Here is a 20,648-nt window from a genome sequence, read left to right as displayed (position 1 = left end):
AAAAACGTTAAGGTACTGCCAAGTCTACATTCTGTTGTAATCAAAATGCAAAAGATGTTACTCAAATCAACACCCATCAAAAATTCTTTGCTTTTCCTCAAGTCGGGGCTCCTCTGTCAGAGCGCCTCCGACTGTGACAGGCGATTGTGGCAAACTTGCACACAATTATCGGGTAAGAAATTCGCTTTGGCATCCGATTTCAACGAATAATGTTTAGAAATTTACAAACAATATCATACTGCAGGTGTAGCTATAACACTATGGAGAAAAAGGTGTAAGTTAACAAAAGTGTTCAATATACAAACAAATAATGCACCTGACAACGACAAGTAAAATCCACACTTAGATTTTTTTTTTTTTAAGGTGAGAGTCGTGACATATACCAAGCTTTAAGCAATGCTGCTTTGGCTTCACTTCAGTCCTAATGCTCTGTAGCAAACTCTGCTTACATGAATCTGGCCTCACATGGGAATCTGGCATCTGTTTTACTGATCTGACACTCAAATGTGGAGCATTGAATATTCACTTCTTTTTTTTTTGTAAGAAAAGCTGTTTAAAGTGGATTTGGACAAAAACATCCACGCAAGCCACGTTTCCCCCCCCCCCCCCCCCCCCCCTCCCATCACTCATTCATGGTCCATTGGTGTCACCTCATGCAGTATGCTGCTCAATCTCAGGGCTACTTCCAAACAGGGTCACCAGCTGCTCCTCGTAGTTAGCAATGTTTCTCTTCATGATGTCCATACAGGGTCCGAGCAACCTCTCGAAGGCCTTCACGTCCATGACTGGAGAGAAAATAACAAAACCGAAGGGATCATCATGTGGTGTTGAATTCTTAGGGCAGGAGTTTTCCAGAGGGGTGGAGAAGAGGGGAAAATCAGGCGGCCAGGGAGAATATCAGTATGGTTAGTATGATTCAAGTCCTACATTCATCTAAATATTACAAACTGGTGTGGTTGAATTTGATTCAAGTTGTCCTGAGGTGAGGATGGGCTCAATCTGCCCCACCTGCATTAGAGACATACTGGAAAATGCCTGCAATGAATAAGAGTGTATGAATGAGTATGAAACTTCAGGAAACATACCCAAGCATTTGACACTCCCCACAGCGTAGGCAGATGCAGCTCTGGGCTTGTTTGTGACGAGAGCCAACTCCCCGAAATACTGGCCTCGGGTGCACGTGGCGATTTCCACCTCCTCTTCCTCCTGGTCTTTTTTTGTCTGGTGTGGAAGAAATACAAACCGTAAGACACCAGAAAGCAGCCGAAGCATCTGCTCACGCAAACATTTTATTCAGTGTGTGGTTGACACGTGTGTGTAAAATTACCCGGCTTCTCTTCATGGTGATTCTAACTTGGCCGGACTCGACAATGTAGAAGCTATCTGCTAAATCCCCCTATAATAACAACGATAGAGTGAGTGTAAATGAACACGCTGTGGCACGTGACTCATACTTCATACATGTGGAGCAGAAAAATGAAAAGAACAATCAACGCCCAGATCCAAGAGAGAGAGATCCATTACCTGAGCAATAATCTGCTGTGAGTCGCTGTACACCTTGGTGGATAGCACGTCTACCACTTTCATTCTCTCCGACAGCTGCGGGTGAAAGGACGTTTGACGGATAATGATTTCAGTGTAAATGCTCAATAGACGTTCTCAACAATGGAAAGCAAGGTGAATCTTTACCTCTAAAGATGTGAGCAGCGGTAGTGTTTCGATGAACGCCTCATACATCTTTCTTTTCTTGGCGTTATTCTTCACAATGATCCTTCTGAATGTCAGACGATCCTAAAACACAGATTGAAAGAATAGTTTGGAATCAATTGTAATAATGCAGTGATCAATAGGTGTTCTGTATATGTTCATTTCTGTTAATCTTTTATTGTCATGGGCCGGATTTCACTCTCTGGGGGACCAGTTTTGGCCCATGGGCTACATGTTTGACATCATTGGTTTAAATCCTTCCTCCAAAATGTTCAGCACTATTTTGCTGACAATCCATCAAAAACCTGGAAACATAAAGATAATAGAGTAAGATAATAGGAATATGCATTGTATTGTTGTTGAAGGTGATTTGATTGACTTGTGCTTTAAGAAAGTAGCGCACTGAAATGTGCAAAAAGAACATTTTGCTTCTGTGGAGCATTTAGGTGCAGCTTTGAAAAGACAAAAGATAATTCTCGTCTGGTTCTAGAGATCCTCACAAAAAAAGAGAAATCATAAGGTAGAAAGAATCCAGAGGGACTGTAAAGTCTGGCAACAACATACATTCCCACACATTTTCCAGCTGCTTTGTATATTATAAGAAAGAGAATCCAACAATGCTGAAGCAGCTCCTTTGTCATGTAGCCAAAATGTAAGAAATGTCCCTGGAGCGTATCATTTTAGAACTCTGTGGAGTCTAAAAACAGATGATGACAGAAAACAAGGTAGATGGCAAAACACATTCAGTATCTGACTGCAGGAAACAACACATATGCCTGCAGAGGGCGCACTTCAGTTGGAACGAGGCTCTAATTTCATTCCTTTTTAGAGTCAGGCCCAGGTTTCTGAACTCACAGATCTGGAAGCTTTATTACTGTATCAGGCTGACACAAAGATAAATATGTACCAATTTAATGTCTTATCAAAGTTCCTGCTATGGTCTACAGCTTGAGGCTCTCTGGCAGCCCATCTGTACCGAAGCCAACTATTGGTCGAGAAGGATTTCCTGTTTATTTGCACATTCAGGCACACGCTACACGCTGCACAGGTCAGCAGGGGATACAGCAGCAACCTGCCCCGTCCGCACGGCCAGGGCATTATTTGAGCTGCAACCCACACTTTAAGGACACGACCCTCCATGAGTCACTGATCAACAAACTGCTTCACAGAACAAAGTCTGAAAACAGCTGAATATTCACCACATCCTGACCACAATTAGGAATCAGGTTTGCAATCGGTTTGCAATATAATGATGTCTCAGTTGGGTAACGCAGCCTCATGCTATGATAGCAGGTAGCAGCACTGCTGCAGACAGCCTGCATGTTTATTTAAATCATGACAACTGCCAGCACAGCGTGTCGTAAAAACCCGAGCGGGGAGCCGACTGTGCGGCTGCTCGCGGATCTAATGGTTTACTCACTAGGCACCAAAGGGCTCCAGGCGAGGTGGCGATTATGGTGGCTGCCCTGGGGGTGTTGTACATCAGCGCCAGCTCTCCAAAGCTGCCTCTGTTGTCATAGCAGCCGACCAGTTTCTCCGCGCCGTCCACCTTCACAAAAATGTTAAACGTCCCACTGAATGAAAGTACAGCAGAAAGATAAACAGTGAGAGCAAATACAAAGGTGCAGCAGCCACATGTTGCTCTCTCCTTTAATGGAGGGATGATGGTGCTAACACTGACAAAACAATGAGTCAATAATGTTGGCAGTGATCTTCAAAATGACCTTTCGATAACGTAAAAGTTGTCTCCATCATCGTCTTGGTCAATGATGTGTTCTCCCTCTGTGAAAAACTTCTCAAACATGGCATCCAGCACCTGCGACATCTCCTCCTGTGATGGTGAGAAATGCCATTTAAACATTTGGTACAAAAACTTCATTGTGTGTTATGATTTTGCTGCTGATTTTGCTAAAGAAATATCTTGCAGAGTGCAGTCAGTCAGCATGCAGCAGGAAGCTGCTGGCCTCAGGCCATGCTCTCCTTTGTGTGATTTAAGAGATGGAACCAAGAGCAATGCTTGTGAATAATCCTCTTACCGGGTCCAAATTCTTGAAAAGAAGAATGTCCCTGCACGCTTCCTGTAGTCTCTGTCTCTGCTCGTCGGTTTTTGGGTAGGTAACCTGCAAGTGAAAGCAGCACCTTGTGTCAGTGGATGGCTACATAGAAAAAGAAGTCATATGTGGATCATTTTCTTCAGATGCAGTGCAATAAATCACATTGTTTGTGAAAATCAACAAAACAAGATCCGGCTCACCCTTGGCTCTTTATCCTCCTCATCTTCATCAGGATTGAACGCTTCAGCACACACTGTAAGACAGAGATCAACAAATCAAGAAAATGCAAATATCCTCTGTTGATATGAAAATGCAAATGATATTTGCATAAAAGACAACTTGCTTTTCCAATGTTTCAACAGGTTTTAGCAGTAATAAATTAATCATTTCTGAAGACAGACTTGAGTGGAACTATTTAATAGAGACAGTAAGGAGCAAGAGAGCTGGGGAGTGACGTGCAGCTAATTGTTCTGCCAACCATAAATCTAATCAGATTCACTACTCAGAGGTTATGCACAATGCAGTATGTGGCCCAATCACATGGCCATCAGCTCAGGTTTCATATTTCTACAAGATTTAACTTATTGTCATACAATACATACAAGATTTAAGATGAACAAAATTACATACAACAAGCTCTCGATTAAGAAACACAACACTGAGAAAAACAAAAAGACAGATACTCAAGAGAAAAATGAAGGAAAACGCTCTTAATATTGGGGCTGCTTTGAGGTGGTGATGTACCTGCGAAGTGTTCTAACTGAAGATCTGCCAGGCTCTTGAAAAATTCAGTTTCTTTTAAATGTTTCGGTGACAGCTGTAACAATTACTGCAGGGAAAAAAAACCCTTTTACCATTTAAGAGCTGTTTTTATAATTCATTTGGTGTGATGAAACACAAAACTACATTCTGAATGCTAACAAGAAATTCTGGGCTGATTTAGGCTCATAAAGGACAATATCTTTTCGTAATTTTCTGACCAATTTAGAAGCAAAATAACTTATCAATAATTCAGCAAACTATAAACAGATGCATTGATAGGGAAGTATAGTATGCTAGTTTACCTTGGAGAAAGAATTCAGTGTTGTTTGATAAAGCATATGTTGAGTTAGCAGGTTAAGGGTGATCAATATATACTTCCAACCATATTTATTTCCTGTATTTTCACACAAATGAGGGATCAAACTTAAAATTTGAAATAACTGACAAATGCTACTGAACAATCCTGATCAAAAATATCTGCTTTCTGAAATTCTAGCATTCTGTCCAGGGGGTTATAGTTCTCAGTACAACTGGTTCCGCCCACAACACAATGATCTTAAACCTGGTTTGAGTGAAAACAATATAAGAAGCTCTAATAAATCAACACCATCAAAAGTGTACAACAGTGACACAATACAGCTGGAAAAATACTTTGCTGACAGTGAAATCAATGAGAGGTAGCCTCAGTATTTATGTCTCCATCATGACACTCTCCAGAGCTTTTCTTTGGACACAACAGGCTGTGTAAAGGCAGGAAATGGTAACTCACCTGATGCTCTTCTGATAAATCTGTTTATCACTGGTGCTGCAACACACAGAAATTACAACCATGTTGAGATATCATAATAATGTATCTGACAGGTGTTCAGTCATGATGAGGTTACGGTGTTAATATAGTATCTGCATTGCATCCGGAGAGTTGCTCATCTGGGCAAATCCTGAATAAGGACGGTCGCTTTGAAGACGATTTGGGCCTTTGAATTAAATTTGAATGAGAAGAAAATTCAGATGGAAAAAGCTGAAAGTGCTCCGCTCATTCACAATGGCTCTGGATGAAATATACATTAGATGGGAGGTCTCATCCATTAAGGGTTTGGCTGCCTGTGAGGGCCAGAGTGAAAAAAATAACACTGAGAAAACTGGAGATGTGACCTAAAAGACGACACTGGTTAGTTTGACAGCTCAATAGGGTGTCCTTATATAACCACTGCAGCCAGCTATGCAGACCCCACTACTCATTGGGATGCTGTGTCACAGCTCTGGCTTGCTGCTACTTGCTGCATGCACCTCGTTGCAATCCTGCACCGGCCATTGCGTTTTACATGATCCAGCTTGAGAAAATAGTCATCTCAGGCTGTCACTGTCATGATGCACATGGATCACCACTTACAGGGAAGGGCATCTTAAAGTAAAACATAAATAGTAATAAGCTTAGGTTATTTTACTAATCAGGTGTATATAGGCCGTGTGCAGGCCTGCACCTGGAGCAGGGAAATATTCAGATGGCACAGAGGTGCAGGGTTTAGTGGAGAAGAGAGCAGGCCTTTAAACGGCGTCCTCATCACAAAGAAAGGAGCCGTGCGTTCAGGGATGAGGAGCGGGATCGGCGGTGGACCAGCGTTCAGCCTCAGTGACCATATAAGGCGAATGACAGAGCCGCGGTGGATGCAAGGTGGCGAGCATCACTGCGCGCGCTGTGTCGCTCATCCTCTGCCTCACACCAGCAGCAGTGCAGCAGAAAAATAACACACGCGCACGCACACACACACACACACACACACACACACACACACACACACACACACACACACACACACACACACACACACACACACACGCACACGCGCCATCTGTCTGACATGCAACCAGTCCTTTTAGCCCACCTATGAATTCCTCGTCATCGTCGTCCTCCTCCTCTCCGTTCTCCGAGTCGATCTGCATGGCTTCGTCAATGAAATTGACCGCTTTCCCAGGTCTCGGGGCCGAGTTCTGGTCATGGCCAAAGGAGGCCTCTTTGGTCTCGCTGTCCTTCAGCTGGGTGAAGTACTGCAACGCAAACTCGAGCAAATCCCTGGGCTGGTTCCTTAACACTTCCACGGTAAAGCTCTGTAACAGCTCCGTCAGTCCTTCAGGAATTTCTATACTCATTCCTGTGATCAGTCTATGAATGTGGAACAAACCGGTTTGCTGCGGAGTCGAAAGGAAATTAAAAAGAATAATAACCAGACGCGCGCACAGATGTGGAGGTTTGATCCGACGCACCGGTTAGCCGCGCATCGAGCCTTTTTTTCCTGAATGAAAATGGCTCTGGGTTTTTGATCCGAGCATCTTCTGCTGCTTCTGGCTATAGGAAACCCACGCATGTGACCCAGGAATCCATGGCAACCACCTATCCAGGGAGTGCGTATGTGCGCAGCGGCGGCGCACAAACTGCAGTCAGCCGCAAAATACAAATGACGGGAAAGAGAAAGAGCAGCGCTCCGGTGGGCTCCGGCTCCGGCAGCCACCGATCGATCTCCTCTGGCACACAGCAGATCAAACACACTCCGCAGACTGTAAGATGTCTCCTCTCCGACAGCGCACGTTTATGCACATGCAGGCTTTTAGAATAATTCAGAATCTCCAAGGGAAAAAAAAATGTTTCACATTGCCTGAATATATAATATAATATAATATAATACAATATAAGATAATATAATATAATATAATATAATATAATATAATATAATATAATATAATATAATATAATATAATATAATATAATATGGGATCCACTGTGCTAAGTGCTTGATCTCACATCCTGAATATTATGGGTTCAATTTCCTGGAGTTTACATGTTCTCCCTGTGTGTGCATGGCTAACTTGCCTGATTCAATTGCTGTGACACAGAATGAACCATTCTTATGCCTTTAGGTTATACTAGTTTTTGGTTGGTCAATGGACTTCCCATAATTATTATTATTATTATTATTATTATTATTATTATTATTATTATTATTTATAGTTGTTCATTTACTGTTGTATTTCTCATGATTTCTTCTTAAACATCTGAAGGGATAAGCTGAACTTTGGACCTCCAGATTTGCCCTTCAAATAACAGAAAGTAAAGTGACAAAAGATGATTACAAATGAAAGAGAGCCTTATTTCAACAGAGAATTTTGAGTCAACTGCTTGTTCTAATTGGAGGTAATTTAATAAAACTGCAGCCTGTTTTTCAGTGATAGGACATTTGGGAACACTGTGTCCCTCACACAGGTACTGCATGCCACCAAAACCTCCATGGTGGAATGACACATTCTGAAAAACACTGCGACAAAAACAGTTTGTCTGAAACCACTCTGGCAGCAAAAACACTTAACAGGCCTCCACAGTGAGCTCCTTACATTGAAAACTTCTCACAAATGATAAAATATGTCATGAAGCATTTCTGAATTTTAAAATTTTGCTTTTCATTTACTCTCTCGTAACAGAAATGATCTTTTTTAAATTCAATTCACGTGAGTAGTTGTTTGTTTTATGAGTACCTGTATATACCTGTAAAACTGTACTCTGACTTCTCACCTCAGTTTAAACATGTTGTAACTTCAGAAAGTGTAAATTGTTTGTAGGTTTGGATGTGTGCATGGCTGTGGTCTCTCAGTGAGCTGATCGCCTGTACAGGGTTGATCCAAATACTGCCTATAGCTCCAACTCAGAGTTGTAGGAACTGCTGAGTAAAGAGGAAGGACTGCTTCCTCTTTCCAAAGGAGGGTAAGATTGAAGCGTGCTCATGATGATACACACATTCACATGAACTGAACAGGCTGAGGACTGACTTTAGTCCTGCACTGAGGAGAAGTCTCAAAAGTGTCACACTGAGCTGGAATTTCAGCATGAGACAAGGTGGAGACTCTCTTGAGGAAATAACATCCAATAAAGGAGCACGGCTATTATCTGCCATGGTTATCATTATGCTCTGAGGCTGGGTTGCTCTGCTGAGACCCCTCCCCCTGCTGTGGCCCATATCTGTCACCTTTTATTAAGAAGCCACAATATTTTCTCACTGTGGTGAACATATGGGGGCACGGAGATGGACCGGCCTGCCTGCAGCGTAATGCCGCTGTTGCTGATCGAACACACAGCGAGCTCTGTGCCACGGGGTGATTTATTTGGGGGTGTGCGGTACAGCTCCATCACGGTCTCTACTGTAAGAGTCATTTGCATCGGACTTGCTCTCTGAACCGTGGATCCTGAATAATGTTTATGCCGAATGCTTCTCAGCAGACCCTGGAGCCTGGACTGCAGGTTATTATAACATGCATGGAGTTGATGAAAAGAATAGCACTGTTAAATGAAGACAAACCGATACCAACAGAAACTACTGATGATGAACAAAGATAATGATGATATGCATGTAGCATGAGTTATTGTATTACCATGAGGTCAATCAGACTGTAATCACTTGAGAGGGCAACAGCTTTCCTTGTGTTTGAGGTTAAGTAGTGATGGCAAGTTGTCTGTAGCTTTGGATGTGTGTGATTGACTGTCTGACTGGTCGCAATGTTGGATTTTAAGTTTGACTGGTTTCCTGTTAAGGATGTTGATCACACAAATATAAACAGTGGATAATTTCTTAACTGTATTTCTCAATGTAAAAACCCTTATCAGTCATTCCAAAAACTGACCTTTGTTTGCTATCATTTAAAGAAATAACCTTCTTTTAAGATATGGATATAGCTCTTGGCATTTTTATTTATCTCCCAAATTAATAAAAGGTTGAATAACATACACTGGCACAATAATGAGAAAGACACACAAATAAATACTTATCTGGTGTGGATATGTCCTTAGGGGGAAGTCACATATTCTGTAAATTTAAAATCATAAAGTCCAGTAAAAATATTTTGATGATAAAATGTAGTTTAAGTTTTATTTACTTCAAACTTCCTCCTTTCTAGATGGGAGTAATAGTGCCACCAAGTGGACTGGGCTTTCCTCTACAATCCTGTTAAAATGTTTATTATTAGTGTAATCCGTTTTAAAAATATTGGTGTTTAATAGACAATATTCCTGTATGCAATTAGATCTTTTCATAGAGAGCAAGAACTATTTTGTTACAACAAATGAAAGGTTTAGGAAAACAGAAATGTGAAGGTGCTGCTTATGTGTGAATGGGGAAGAGGATGGAGAAGCTGTGAGGATGAAACAAGTGGGGATATCAGTTTTTTTCTGGGTCTCATGTTGCTGCAGTAACATTTTTTTTTATATATATATATATGATAAACCTGATCTTTGCTGGGGTTTGCCTTTCAGCTCGTCATATGTCTATAGAGATAAGCCCACAATTTTCAATGATCAGATTTTATAATTTTTACTAAACCACACAGATGTTTCACTGATAAATAGCAGGAAGAAGAAATATCCTGATGCTGGACTGACAGAAATAATTACGCAAAACCTGTGTCTCTCTTCAACTCTGTGTTCTTTCTCTCTCTCCTGCAGTCGCCTGCCTCATCCCTTCCTTTAAAAGGAAAGTTTCTTCCTTTCATGCTTGTTCATGTGAAACTGTTGGGTTTTTATCTGTAAAAGTGTCCAGAAAAGACTGTGTTGTTCTTGGTACTATATGACTAAAGCTGAATTGAATTGAATGGTGAGTTGTGTTATACATATTACAGCGTCGTAATAATTCAAAGGAAAGTGCAGAATGTGAAGTAATGATAAAAATAACATTAAATGTTAAAAAATTAAATTAAATATTGTCTTTTATTGTTTTAGTAATAAAAAAAATCAATGCTGCTTTAAAACCAAGGAGCTGGCAACAATGTATCATTTTTAAATGACATCATCTAATTTGCATACCCATTTGCATATATGGGTCAAATTAGATGTTGACGTCATTTAAAATGATACATTGTTGCAAACTCCTCATTCAGGAACGTTCTAAATGATGTCCTTTACAGAAAGAAGGAACTGTGTTGTTGAAAAGTGTGTCATGTGACGTGACAGAGATAACAGAGATAACAACTATACAGAGCCCTGATCATTCAAAGGCAGCTTTTAAATGGAAGTACAGAAATCTATTGACATGCACACATTCATTGTGTTTTATTATTCTTTCACAAATGTAGAAATGTCATCTCAAGCTATGAATGAAATTTGATTGGTCTCCTGTGTTATCACACAACAGCATTTGAATAATTTAGATTAATGTAGCACTTCCTGTTTGTAATTTATTCAGTCAGGTTTCTATTTTTTTCATTTTTATAATGAACAATTTAATATACATCTTTAAGTTTCATTAAGAAGGAATCCAAATTATTTAACATTTTCTTGCAACTGTTACTTTTGCAGAGTAATTTGTTACTTTTAAAATATTGTACTGCTGTTGAACTACATGAGTGTGGCTTTGACTCTCTGTTAACGTTTATATTTTCTCTGCCTCTCCTTTCTTTCTCCTGTGATGAGTGCTCAGTGTGAGCACAGCGTAGAGGTACTACTGGGAACTGTGTGACATGACAAATTTGATCACAGAGGGGTCGTCCTCCTAAACCCTTCTGACTGAAGAGTATGTCCTCCATGACTGACATGCAGCATTAATAAAAGAGTGGCAACTTCAAATTCTTGGTTTTGTCAATTCTTTATGATGAAACAAAATGCGTTACTACACTGCATCAGGCCGATACCAAGATACCCTTCAGTTTGGTCTAAATGGAATATCTACAAACTGTACTACCGTGCAGTAAACTCAACACCATGTTACTTCTCGATTTGAGTGTTGCACAACGCCCCCCAGTGGACAATAAGTGAACTTTTCTTTGCTTATATGGATGTGCTTTTCATTGTTGCACAATGTCACGCTGCAGTCAGTCCAGGAGCCACACGTTTCAGATCTGAACAATCCGATAAATTAAGAACATTTGAGTCTCTACGACTCATGTTTATCATCATTATGTCACAGAATTTAAGAAACGGCACAAAAATTCAGAATTTGTAAAACTGCCTTTATAGGTTGAAATGTGTGGGTGATTGAGGGTCTGATGGAGTGACAGGGTGTGATATTAAAAACTGTATGCAGCATAAATACAGCAAAAAATACCTAATTAATGTTTTCCCAGGAAACATTTATTGATCAATAGACATGATTGCAGCTTTCGAGAAACAGGTCAGTTAAATATTAACAAATTTACAGTCATGAGGAATGTAAAAAAAAAAAAAAAAAAAAAAAACAAACCACAAACAATGCACTTCTTAAAAAACCCCAAACTCAGGAACCCCCACCCAGAAAAATGTCAACCACCGTGTGACACTAGACCCGGTTCCAGGTGCCGCGTTGCACTCTCCCAGTCGGTGCTTCACAGTTCATCCCTGTCTGTCTTTTCCTGCAAAACAAACACAAAAAAGGGATGAATATTTCAAGAAAAACAAGTGTCAAAACCTGGATTCTGATTGAAAGGGGTCCAGTTTGTGCAGTGTTCTCACCGTTTCTTCATCATCCTCATCCATGATTTCTTCATCTTTGTCTTCGGAGTCATCAGCTGCTTCTTCCTCAGGCTCCTCTGGTTCTTCTTCAATCTGCACAAAGTCATTTGAATTTATTAGGAGAAATTCAGATTTCAGCATCAAGTGAAAAATAAAGCCTCGAGGAAGCAGACATGGACTTGCCTGTTCGTCCAGAGGGATGTTCATACTGAGTCGGAGCATGCGCTCTATCCTGTCCCCGTAAGCCTTGGTATCAGCCAGCTGATAGCCCGAGCGCAGTGTTGCCGTTTCAAACAGAACCACGGCGAGATCCGATGCAGTCTGGTCCTCGGCATCGTCCTAAGGAGACCGGCAAAGGAAACATCATGATGCATGAGTGTGTTTGATACTCAAAGTGTTGCAGGAACAATCGATTTAATACACAAGAGAAAACTGCGGCATTATGTTTAAGTAATTGAAACTTACATTGACTTTGCTGAGCATCTGCTTGATAAGAGGATGTTTGGGGTTGATTTCTAAGGTTTTCTTCTGGCTGGCGTAGTAGCTGATTTAAACATGACAGCATAGAGAAAAAGGTTAATGAGGCATGCAGCCATGAATATTGAGCGTTGCCATTAGTGGGGAGTTACAGTTACTCACTTGGTAGAAATATCTTTTCCTGTCTGGTAAGCTTGAGCCTTCATGATCCTCTCCATGTTTCCTGACCAGCCGTACTGGCTGGCGACCAGAGCACAAGGCGAGTTGGTGAGCCTCTGAGAGAGCACGGCCTTCTCAATCTGTTGGAGAAAAACAAAAACCCTTGTCAATAATGCAGCAGAGAAAACTTTACAGCAGGGCCGTTTCTTTCCTACCGTCAATTTTTAAAAAAACAACCGTACCTTGTCTTTCAGAGCCTTGTCCTTCAGCCAGGTGGTGAGAGGTTCATACTCCTTCTCTAGGGCCTCGCGCTTCTCTTTGGCCTTCTCGCTCTCATCAAATTTAACACCCTCCTTCGCCACGTTCTGGAAGCGCTTTCCATCGAACTCGGGCAGAGCCTGGATGCAGTACTCATCCACGGGCTCCGTCAGGTACACCACCTCGTAGCCCTTCTTCAGCAGCCTCTCGACGAATGGTGAAGACTCGGCCTGTGGCGTTGAATGAGAAACGTTGAGAGCTTTAGCACGCTTTCTCGGCTGCAGCAACACAGTGATTCCAAGCTGCTGCACCTGGCGCGAATACCGTCACTCACCTCCTTCCTGCTGGTGCCGGCCATGAAGTAGATCTTGTCCTGCTTCTCCTTCATGCGCTCCACGTACTGCTCCAGGCTGGCCAGCTCGGTCTGGCTGTTGGAGGTCTGGAAGCGCAGCAGCTTGGCCAGACGGGTCCTGTTGGAGTGATCCTCGATGACGCCCAGCTTGATGTTTGTTCCAAATTCTTTCCAGAACTTCTCGTTGTACTGTTCCTCTGCGATCTTCTTGATCATGTCCAGAGTCTTACGAACCAGCTTCTTACGGATGACCTGTGCAGATGTGACGAGCAGTGTTGGTCAGAATTCTATTAATTGAACATGCTACGTCCTTTAAGGCAATCAACATATCTCGATGCTTCAATTATCTCCTTTCTGATTTATGAAAGTCATCATGCTTTTGGTCAAATTCAACAGAAGCACAAAAACAAGCTGTTCATCAAGTGAAACTATCGTTTCTCACCTTGAGCAGTTTGTGCTGCTGCAGAGTCTCTCTGGACACATTCAGAGGAAGGTCATCTGAGTCAACCTGGAAGAATAACGGTCACTTAGTAACGGTGAAGCAGAAAACCAGCAGTTCAGACCGGTGCATGACTCTTAATGTAACTCACCACTCCTTTGACGAAGTTCAGGTATTTGGGCATCATGTCGTTGAAGTCGTCTGTGATGAAAACTCTCCTGACGAAAAGCTGGAAGAGAAATAAATATTAAAACTGTGAAGTGATATGAGGGGACCAACTGTCTAATTCATTTGATACTAAAGCATGATGTAGGTAGTCACCTTGATGTAATCGTTCTTCTTGGAGCCGTACTCGTCGAACAGGCCGCGGGGAGCCGAGGTGGGCACAAACAGGATGGACTTGAACGTCACTTCACCCTCAGCTGTGAAGTGGATGTGAGCTAGAGGGTCGTCGCTGTCCTGTTTGAGAGAGAAAACAGAAAAGGTTTGAATATTAAAACGCCAAATTCCAATTTAAAATGTGTACACATGAAACAGTGTAAATATACTGTGTGCTCGTACCTTTGAGAAGGTCTTGTAGAAAGCTTTGTATTCATCCTCCTCAACCTCCTTCGCTGGTCTCTGCCAGATGGGCTTGATGTCGTTCATCAGCTCCCAGTCCCACACCGTCTTCTCAACCTACAGAGACAACACACTGTCAAAAAAACCCTGAAAACATTCATTGTTAGACTTAATGAACCCACTGGGATCAAATATCCTCTTAATCTTGTAAGATGCCAAATCGGGAAAATTCCCAAATCTCTTTCAACCAAAGGATGTACAAAAATATTCATGACTCCACCTTCTTTGTCTTTGGTTTGTCTTTGTCCTCCTCTTCCTCCTCCACCTCAGCCTCATCTTCAGCCTCCTTCTCTGGCTCCTCTGCTGCCTCAGCGTCGTCCTCAATGGGCTCTTCAACCGTCTCAGTCTGGTCAAATCACAAAACTGGTTTAGCCGCATGTTCACATCAAGATTTGTTACCGTCATATCAAAATGTGTATTAAGAGCACATCTGAGTCAAAGTATGGAAGAAACAGTCATTCGCAGTCACCTTGCTGGCCCAGACGTAGATGGGGAAGTTGATGAACTGGGAGTACTTCCTCACAAGGTTCTTGATCGTCTCCAGTTCCAGGTAGTCAGAAGCCTCCTCCTTCAGAACAAGCCTGCATTTGTATAAAGAGACTTGGCTTCAAACTACAGTGCTGACAGCAATCCACGTTTGCATCAGGAAGCAGTTTAAGAATTTGTGATGAAAACAAAAATAATTTGACACCTAAAAGAAATACTATAAGGAGGCTTAATTTCTATAAATCTGAATCTTAATGACCGTGGAGGAAAACCTACGTGATTGTGGTTCCTCTGCCGAGCGTGTCGCCTCGGGGATCACTGATGACGGAGAACTGGTTGGAATCGGACTCCCAGATGTGCTGGGTGTCGTTGTTGTGCTTCGATGTCACAATGACCTTGTCGGCGACGAGGAAAGCCGAGTAGAAACCCACGCCAAACTGACCGATCAGCTCTGAGGTAGACTGTCCCTCTGACTGCATTTCTGTCATCTTGTTAAGGAACTCGCTGGTGCCGGACTTGGCGATGGTGCCCAAGTTCTTCACCAGCTCCTCTTTGGTCATTCCAATCCCCGTGTCAGTGATGTGAAGCATGTTCTTTTCCTTATCAGACTGAGGATGACAGCAATACAAACACATTAACGGGTAAGACTTACTCCTAGAACTTTAAATATGATTAACATGCACTGCAGAATAACTATGCATACTTTGATTTTGATTGTCAATTCTTCATTGGCAGCCATTGCATCCTCATTGGTCAGAGAAAGCAGGCGGATCTTATCCAGAGCATCCGACGCATTGGAAATAAGCTCCCTGAGGAAGATCTGAAAGAGACCAATAAGTTTTAAATCATGACAAAAAAGTACATTTAAAAACCTACTTGAGCAACAACTGAAGACAAACCTAGTTATTGAAACTCACCTCCTTGTTCTTGTACAGAGAATTGATAATCAGCTTCATCATGCGGTTGACCTCAGCCTGGAAGGCGTGTTTTTCAGACTTTTCCCTGAGTTCCTTAATCTGAGCTGCATTTAAGCCATCCAGCTGGATTGCTTCTTCCTCTCTGGAGACAGACAGGTAAGATCAGAGCACCGCACACAAATCACAGCTGCCACACAAAAGCAAAGCAATCTGTTCAATGCCTCAGGAGATCCGTCTACCCTGAAGGCTGCTATTAGTGATCAGTGAACAGTAGACACTACAAACCTCTGCCCCTAACAAGCATGCATGCTCAATCATGGACAGGTGACCTTGCATGGTTAACTTGCAGTTGTCACGACACAACAGTTCAGAGTTTATGTGACCTTTCCTGACACAATAACAAGGTTTATGAGTAAGGTACAAGAAACTAAAAGTTGACACCCACCTCTGCACCACCTCGTCATCTGTTCGGGAGCCATCTCTGCTTTTCCCTAGATCATCCTCCACTGTTCCATCCACATCCAGCTCATCCTCAGCCTTCACAGCAGCTGTTGATGACATGAATATTGCCATTTAAAATATCACCTTCATTATGATTTGGTACTTTTTTGCAAGTAAAGACTTCAGGTGCACGTTTGTTGAGGAGAGGTGGATACATATTAAAAAATATAAATCAATAAACAGAAAAAAAAACTTAATTAGTCTATAAGTTACATTGTGCGTGTTGGAGCAGCAGCACTTCTAACACGAGGATGTAAGCTAACATGAGCCTGCTTCAAGATGTACAAAGGTTTCTTCAAGAAACTTCTGCAAAGGCGAAAGGGAATAAGGAAAAAAGGACAAGGAAAACATTCTTGTCAAATATAATGAACGTAGCACCAACCAGGAGCTTATTCACCGATAAATGAACACAAATTTATGAATAAAGGAGGCTTCAGTCATGAATGAGCGACTAACCGCTAACTTACATGCTAACAGGAGCGACAATGTTGGACAAGCACGACTTTAAATCTTGCTGCTACTCACCGAAGGCCAGTAGGGCGAACAGAAGACCTATCAGCCAAACTCGTTTCATCTTGGGATTCGAAAGACGAGCTGAGCGTTGAGCTCCTGAAACAAAAGCCGGAGGAGCGAAGTGCTCGCAGCAGCGTTGAAGCAGAGACTGACAGGACGACTCCGCCACCCGAAGAGCCCACTCTGTTAAACCCGTGACGACCGACCAATGGCTGCGCACCACGCACAACCACCGACCAATCAGAGGGCGGCTTTCTGCACATGCGGTCCAATCAGATCCTTCAACATAAGTCAATATCCGAAAATCGTGGCTGGACTTCATTGGATAAGAATGGATGATCAGCAGCTCTTCCTAAAAAATTTACCTTCAATGTGCAGAAAAAAGGAGTGATCTCTCGCCACACGTCAGTTTAAAGTTTGATTATTTCCCTGCCAAGTCCCACCCTGAAGCTCGAGCACATTAAAGATGACTAATGCTTAAGTTTGTTGGTTTGCTTCCCTCTGAATTTGCATCAGTTGTTTCAGCCCTTGTTAGTGTGCTTTTACATAATCCTGTTTACTGAATCGCAGGTGCTGTAAATCTGCTCTGCCTTGAGTTAAAAGCCAGAAATCATCTCTTTGTGTGGAAGAAGATATCAAGACTGTGTGCATGACGTTATCCACAAGATGGCACTAAGCATGAGACATTTTAGCTTCATTACACCAGCAGCTCATGAGGTAATGAGGCACACATGTTCAATCAAAAGGGACATGTTAATCAGATTACATGTAGAGAGCTTTTCACTGATTCAAAATACAACAAAGTGCTTAAAGAATAAAAAAACAGATACAAAGACAAAACGCTAAGATGGTCATGTAGGACAGGTTGATGTAAAATTGTAAGAGAAGGTTTATCTATTGGAAGATGATCTGCTGTGGAAACACCTATTGAGAAAATGAATAAGGAAGAGGCAGAGGAAAATGATGAATGTAAAATAATTTCAAGGAAGAAACACAAGAATATGACTTCACAAACATAAACACCCCAAGTCTGCCTAAATAAAGAGGCAGGTTTCAGTGTCTTGGGGTTCAAGTTCAAATGGTTTATTTCATTTCCCAGTAAATAATACACTTCTTACAATCACCAACATGCTAATATGTATATTAAAGGTTGAAGTAAGAAGAATAGACTTATGATAACCTCCATTTTTACTCAATTTTGAAATTGTCCTTTAGGCAATAATACATGATTTCCCAAACTTGAAAACTCAGTTGGTCAGGTTTCTTCATTAATACTGTCTTCCTCCCCACGTTATTAAAACCACCGTTGTTTTGATATGCCATTGAAATATTAAGCAATTGTGTAATGTTTTATTGTTGCAGTTAGTTACAATTATTCATAAACAATACATTTTCTAGATATTGTTCTTCATTGTATTTTTTGTTAAATATAGAATTTGCCTTTTATCATCATTTTAAATATTACGCATTTGGCTACATTCATTTTATGTTGTTGTTCAGATTGTTCTACAGTCTGACTGCTTTGACAGAATTACAGTTAAGCACTACTTTTTGAAATGGTACTTTTATTCAAATCCATGTTTCTATTTAATTAATTGAATTGCAACAATCACAAGTGATTCTAGTGAAGTGACCAGTGACACGCCTAACACAAAGTTTGATCGATTTTACCAGATCGAGACTGATCTTAGCTGAAATTCAAAAATTCAGATTTAATATTTTATTAGAGTAAAATTAAAACTCCTGAGATTCAATCAACAGTCAATTGCCTTTAGCTGTTTAGGAAGCATTCATTTAAATCAAGGAAATTTACAACCCTTGAATGTGATTAAAGTCTACTTGAAGCTTGTAAAAGTGAGGACAAACTCCTTTGTGTTCGTATAAATTCTCTGATACATTGTGTCCATAAAAGCATTGGCTTTATCTCTAAAAATGTACATATTGCACAGCTTTTATGTGCATGGTACAATGTTCAAGTATGCTATTAAAACTAGAGGCAGCTGCACAATGTTTCACTGAAGAAACAGGAAGTCACTAAATATGGTCATTGGCCCTGTACTCTAGTTTCTCACACACCACTGTAGACAGAAAACACAGTGTTATAATAGCAATCGCAAAGCAAACTTATAAACCCGGAACCCAAGTATCAAGATACTCATGTATTTACTACAGTGGGTAATGAATCGGTCAAAGTACCATGACACTGATGATAAAAAATTTGAATTATTATACTCATATACGGTAGACAGACATAAACTGATTAAAAAAAAGAAGCTATAGTGGGTGGCAGTAGGATCGCTGATGTTTGTTTTATGTTAAAGCATCATATCAGGGCACGTTGAACACTTATCTTTTTCCATGCAGTTATTTCAAGATAAGCTGTTGTAACAGAAAGTCTGACAACAAGTTGCAGGTATGTCACTTGTTCACTAGATGGCAGACTTGACCTTCTTCTTCTCTCTCATCATCATCGTGCCAAAAACAAACTAGAAAAAGTACATTTCTATAATTGCATTTTTTAAAATAAGCTTTTCAATTTTTCAAAATAATATATACAATTTGCAAACTTACTGTTTCATTGCATGTATTTAAACTTAAGTACTTAATTAAACCCCAAAGGGGAAATTCAGGTATCCAGCAGCACACACAGCACAACACACATTAGAAAGATCCACAAAAAAAAGGAAAGAAACATCCATAAACAGCAAAAGTTCAAATGAACACGGTTAAAATCAACTGTAATTGGGAGTGAAAAAGTGCAATGCATAAAATACAGGAGCAGGAGCCATTGTATTGCATTTGCCAGTAGGTGGCATAGTGGAAACACTTTTAGTTGTAACACATCAGCATGACAGGCTTAATCAGTGGTTTAAAGTGAGATATTGTGCCTGGTGTTGCCGAACTACCTGCCTGTATTCTGAAAACATATATCTGTAAAGAGATAAATGGAGGCTTTTTGTTTCATGGAGTTGTCACAGTGGAACGGAAACTTTTTCAGAGATCTTAACTGCTTGATCCCTAGTTTTGTGTAAAATTAAAGCTAAAGCCAGACTAAAAATACAGCTGTTGAAGAAAAGTAACTTCCCTTTCAATATTTTCAGGATTTCTGGTCTAATAACAAAAGAACTCTTTTTTTCTCAAAGCTTTAAAAGTCCAATACAAGAAAGGTTTCAGAGGGTTTGTTAAAAATGAACCTAAAAAGTCAAAGAAAAAAAAAAAGATAAACAGAACACAAAAACTGCCTGAGTCAAAAAACGGACAGAAAATAGGCAAATTAGCAACAATTTCACTTGGATTCATGCTGAAATGGTACTTTGCATTTCAGATTATGAAGGAATACTGCAGTGAAATTTGGGTCTAAACTGTAATGAAGTGAAGCTATAATAGCTTCCTAAAGACCTGACATTCACTAGATGGGACTACATATTTCGAGGTACAGAAGCTGCTTTTCAACGGACGCATGATTGTAGAGCAACACTCGCAAGCCGGTTGAGGAAATCTGGACCTTCTACATATGTGGTTTGTCCTCCGTCATCAGACATCGAGAGAAATGGAGCTCATGAAAGTACCCGAGCTCCTGGATGAGGACCAGGTTATTTCACTGAAACTAGATTGAGATGAATTTGAGACATTTGTAATAATTATAAGAATATTTTACAAAAAAAATAGTCCAGTTTCCATGTTCAGCACACCTGCAAATGCCTCCAGATATTCCTTGGCAAAATATGGACCCAATTTATTGTGAGGCGATAATATATTTGCCATGTTTCTTGCTAAATCACTGGTTGGCAGCACACTTGCAACTTATCGAATAGATTGAAATGTTTGTGGCCGACTTCTGACTTTCGAAGGATGTGAATATGAAAGAGTGTTGAACATCAACTGATCAACGCCACTTTTAATTAGATCTCAGAGAAAGTTGAGGTTCATTTGAAGCATCTCT

General features: G+C 40.9%; 2 protein-coding genes across 2 annotated transcripts; both read right to left on the bottom strand.

Annotated features, from left to right (window-relative positions):
- Positions 1 to 348: 348 nt before the first annotated feature.
- On the bottom strand, positions 349 to 6,969 carry prkar2b (protein kinase cAMP-dependent type II regulatory subunit beta). The gene is made up of 11 exons (XM_030095476.1): positions 6,407 to 6,969; positions 5,293 to 5,328; positions 3,962 to 4,014; positions 3,744 to 3,827; positions 3,432 to 3,538; positions 3,128 to 3,281; positions 1,690 to 1,791; positions 1,525 to 1,599; positions 1,328 to 1,396; positions 1,086 to 1,221; positions 349 to 785 (listed from the first exon to the last, which is right to left on the bottom strand). The coding sequence occupies exons 1-11, from the start codon at positions 6,669 to 6,671 to the stop codon at positions 652 to 654; spliced, it is 1,215 nt and encodes a 404-aa protein (XP_029951336.1). The 5' UTR covers positions 6,672 to 6,969; the 3' UTR covers positions 349 to 651.
- A 4,638-nt stretch (positions 6,970 to 11,607) lies between these two features.
- Positions 11,608 to 16,877, bottom strand: hsp90b1 (heat shock protein 90, beta (grp94), member 1). Its single transcript, XM_030095475.1, has 18 exons — positions 16,718 to 16,877; positions 16,137 to 16,239; positions 15,692 to 15,833; positions 15,478 to 15,594; positions 15,051 to 15,382; positions 14,758 to 14,869; positions 14,509 to 14,634; positions 14,229 to 14,345; positions 13,989 to 14,126; positions 13,819 to 13,896; positions 13,671 to 13,736; positions 13,211 to 13,480; positions 12,861 to 13,106; positions 12,622 to 12,758; positions 12,448 to 12,526; positions 12,166 to 12,321; positions 11,983 to 12,075; positions 11,608 to 11,882 (listed from the first exon to the last, which is right to left on the bottom strand). The coding sequence occupies exons 1-18, from the start codon at positions 16,764 to 16,766 to the stop codon at positions 11,856 to 11,858; spliced, it is 2,388 nt and encodes a 795-aa protein (XP_029951335.1). The 5' UTR covers positions 16,767 to 16,877; the 3' UTR covers positions 11,608 to 11,855.
- Between the last annotated feature and the right edge of the window lie 3,771 nt (positions 16,878 to 20,648).

Source organism: Salarias fasciatus, chromosome 7 (genome assembly GCF_902148845.1).
Source record: "Salarias fasciatus chromosome 7, fSalaFa1.1, whole genome shotgun sequence".
NCBI classification, from domain to species: domain Eukaryota; kingdom Metazoa; phylum Chordata; class Actinopteri; order Blenniiformes; family Blenniidae; genus Salarias; species Salarias fasciatus.
This window is presented reverse-complemented; position numbering and strand designations above follow the sequence as displayed.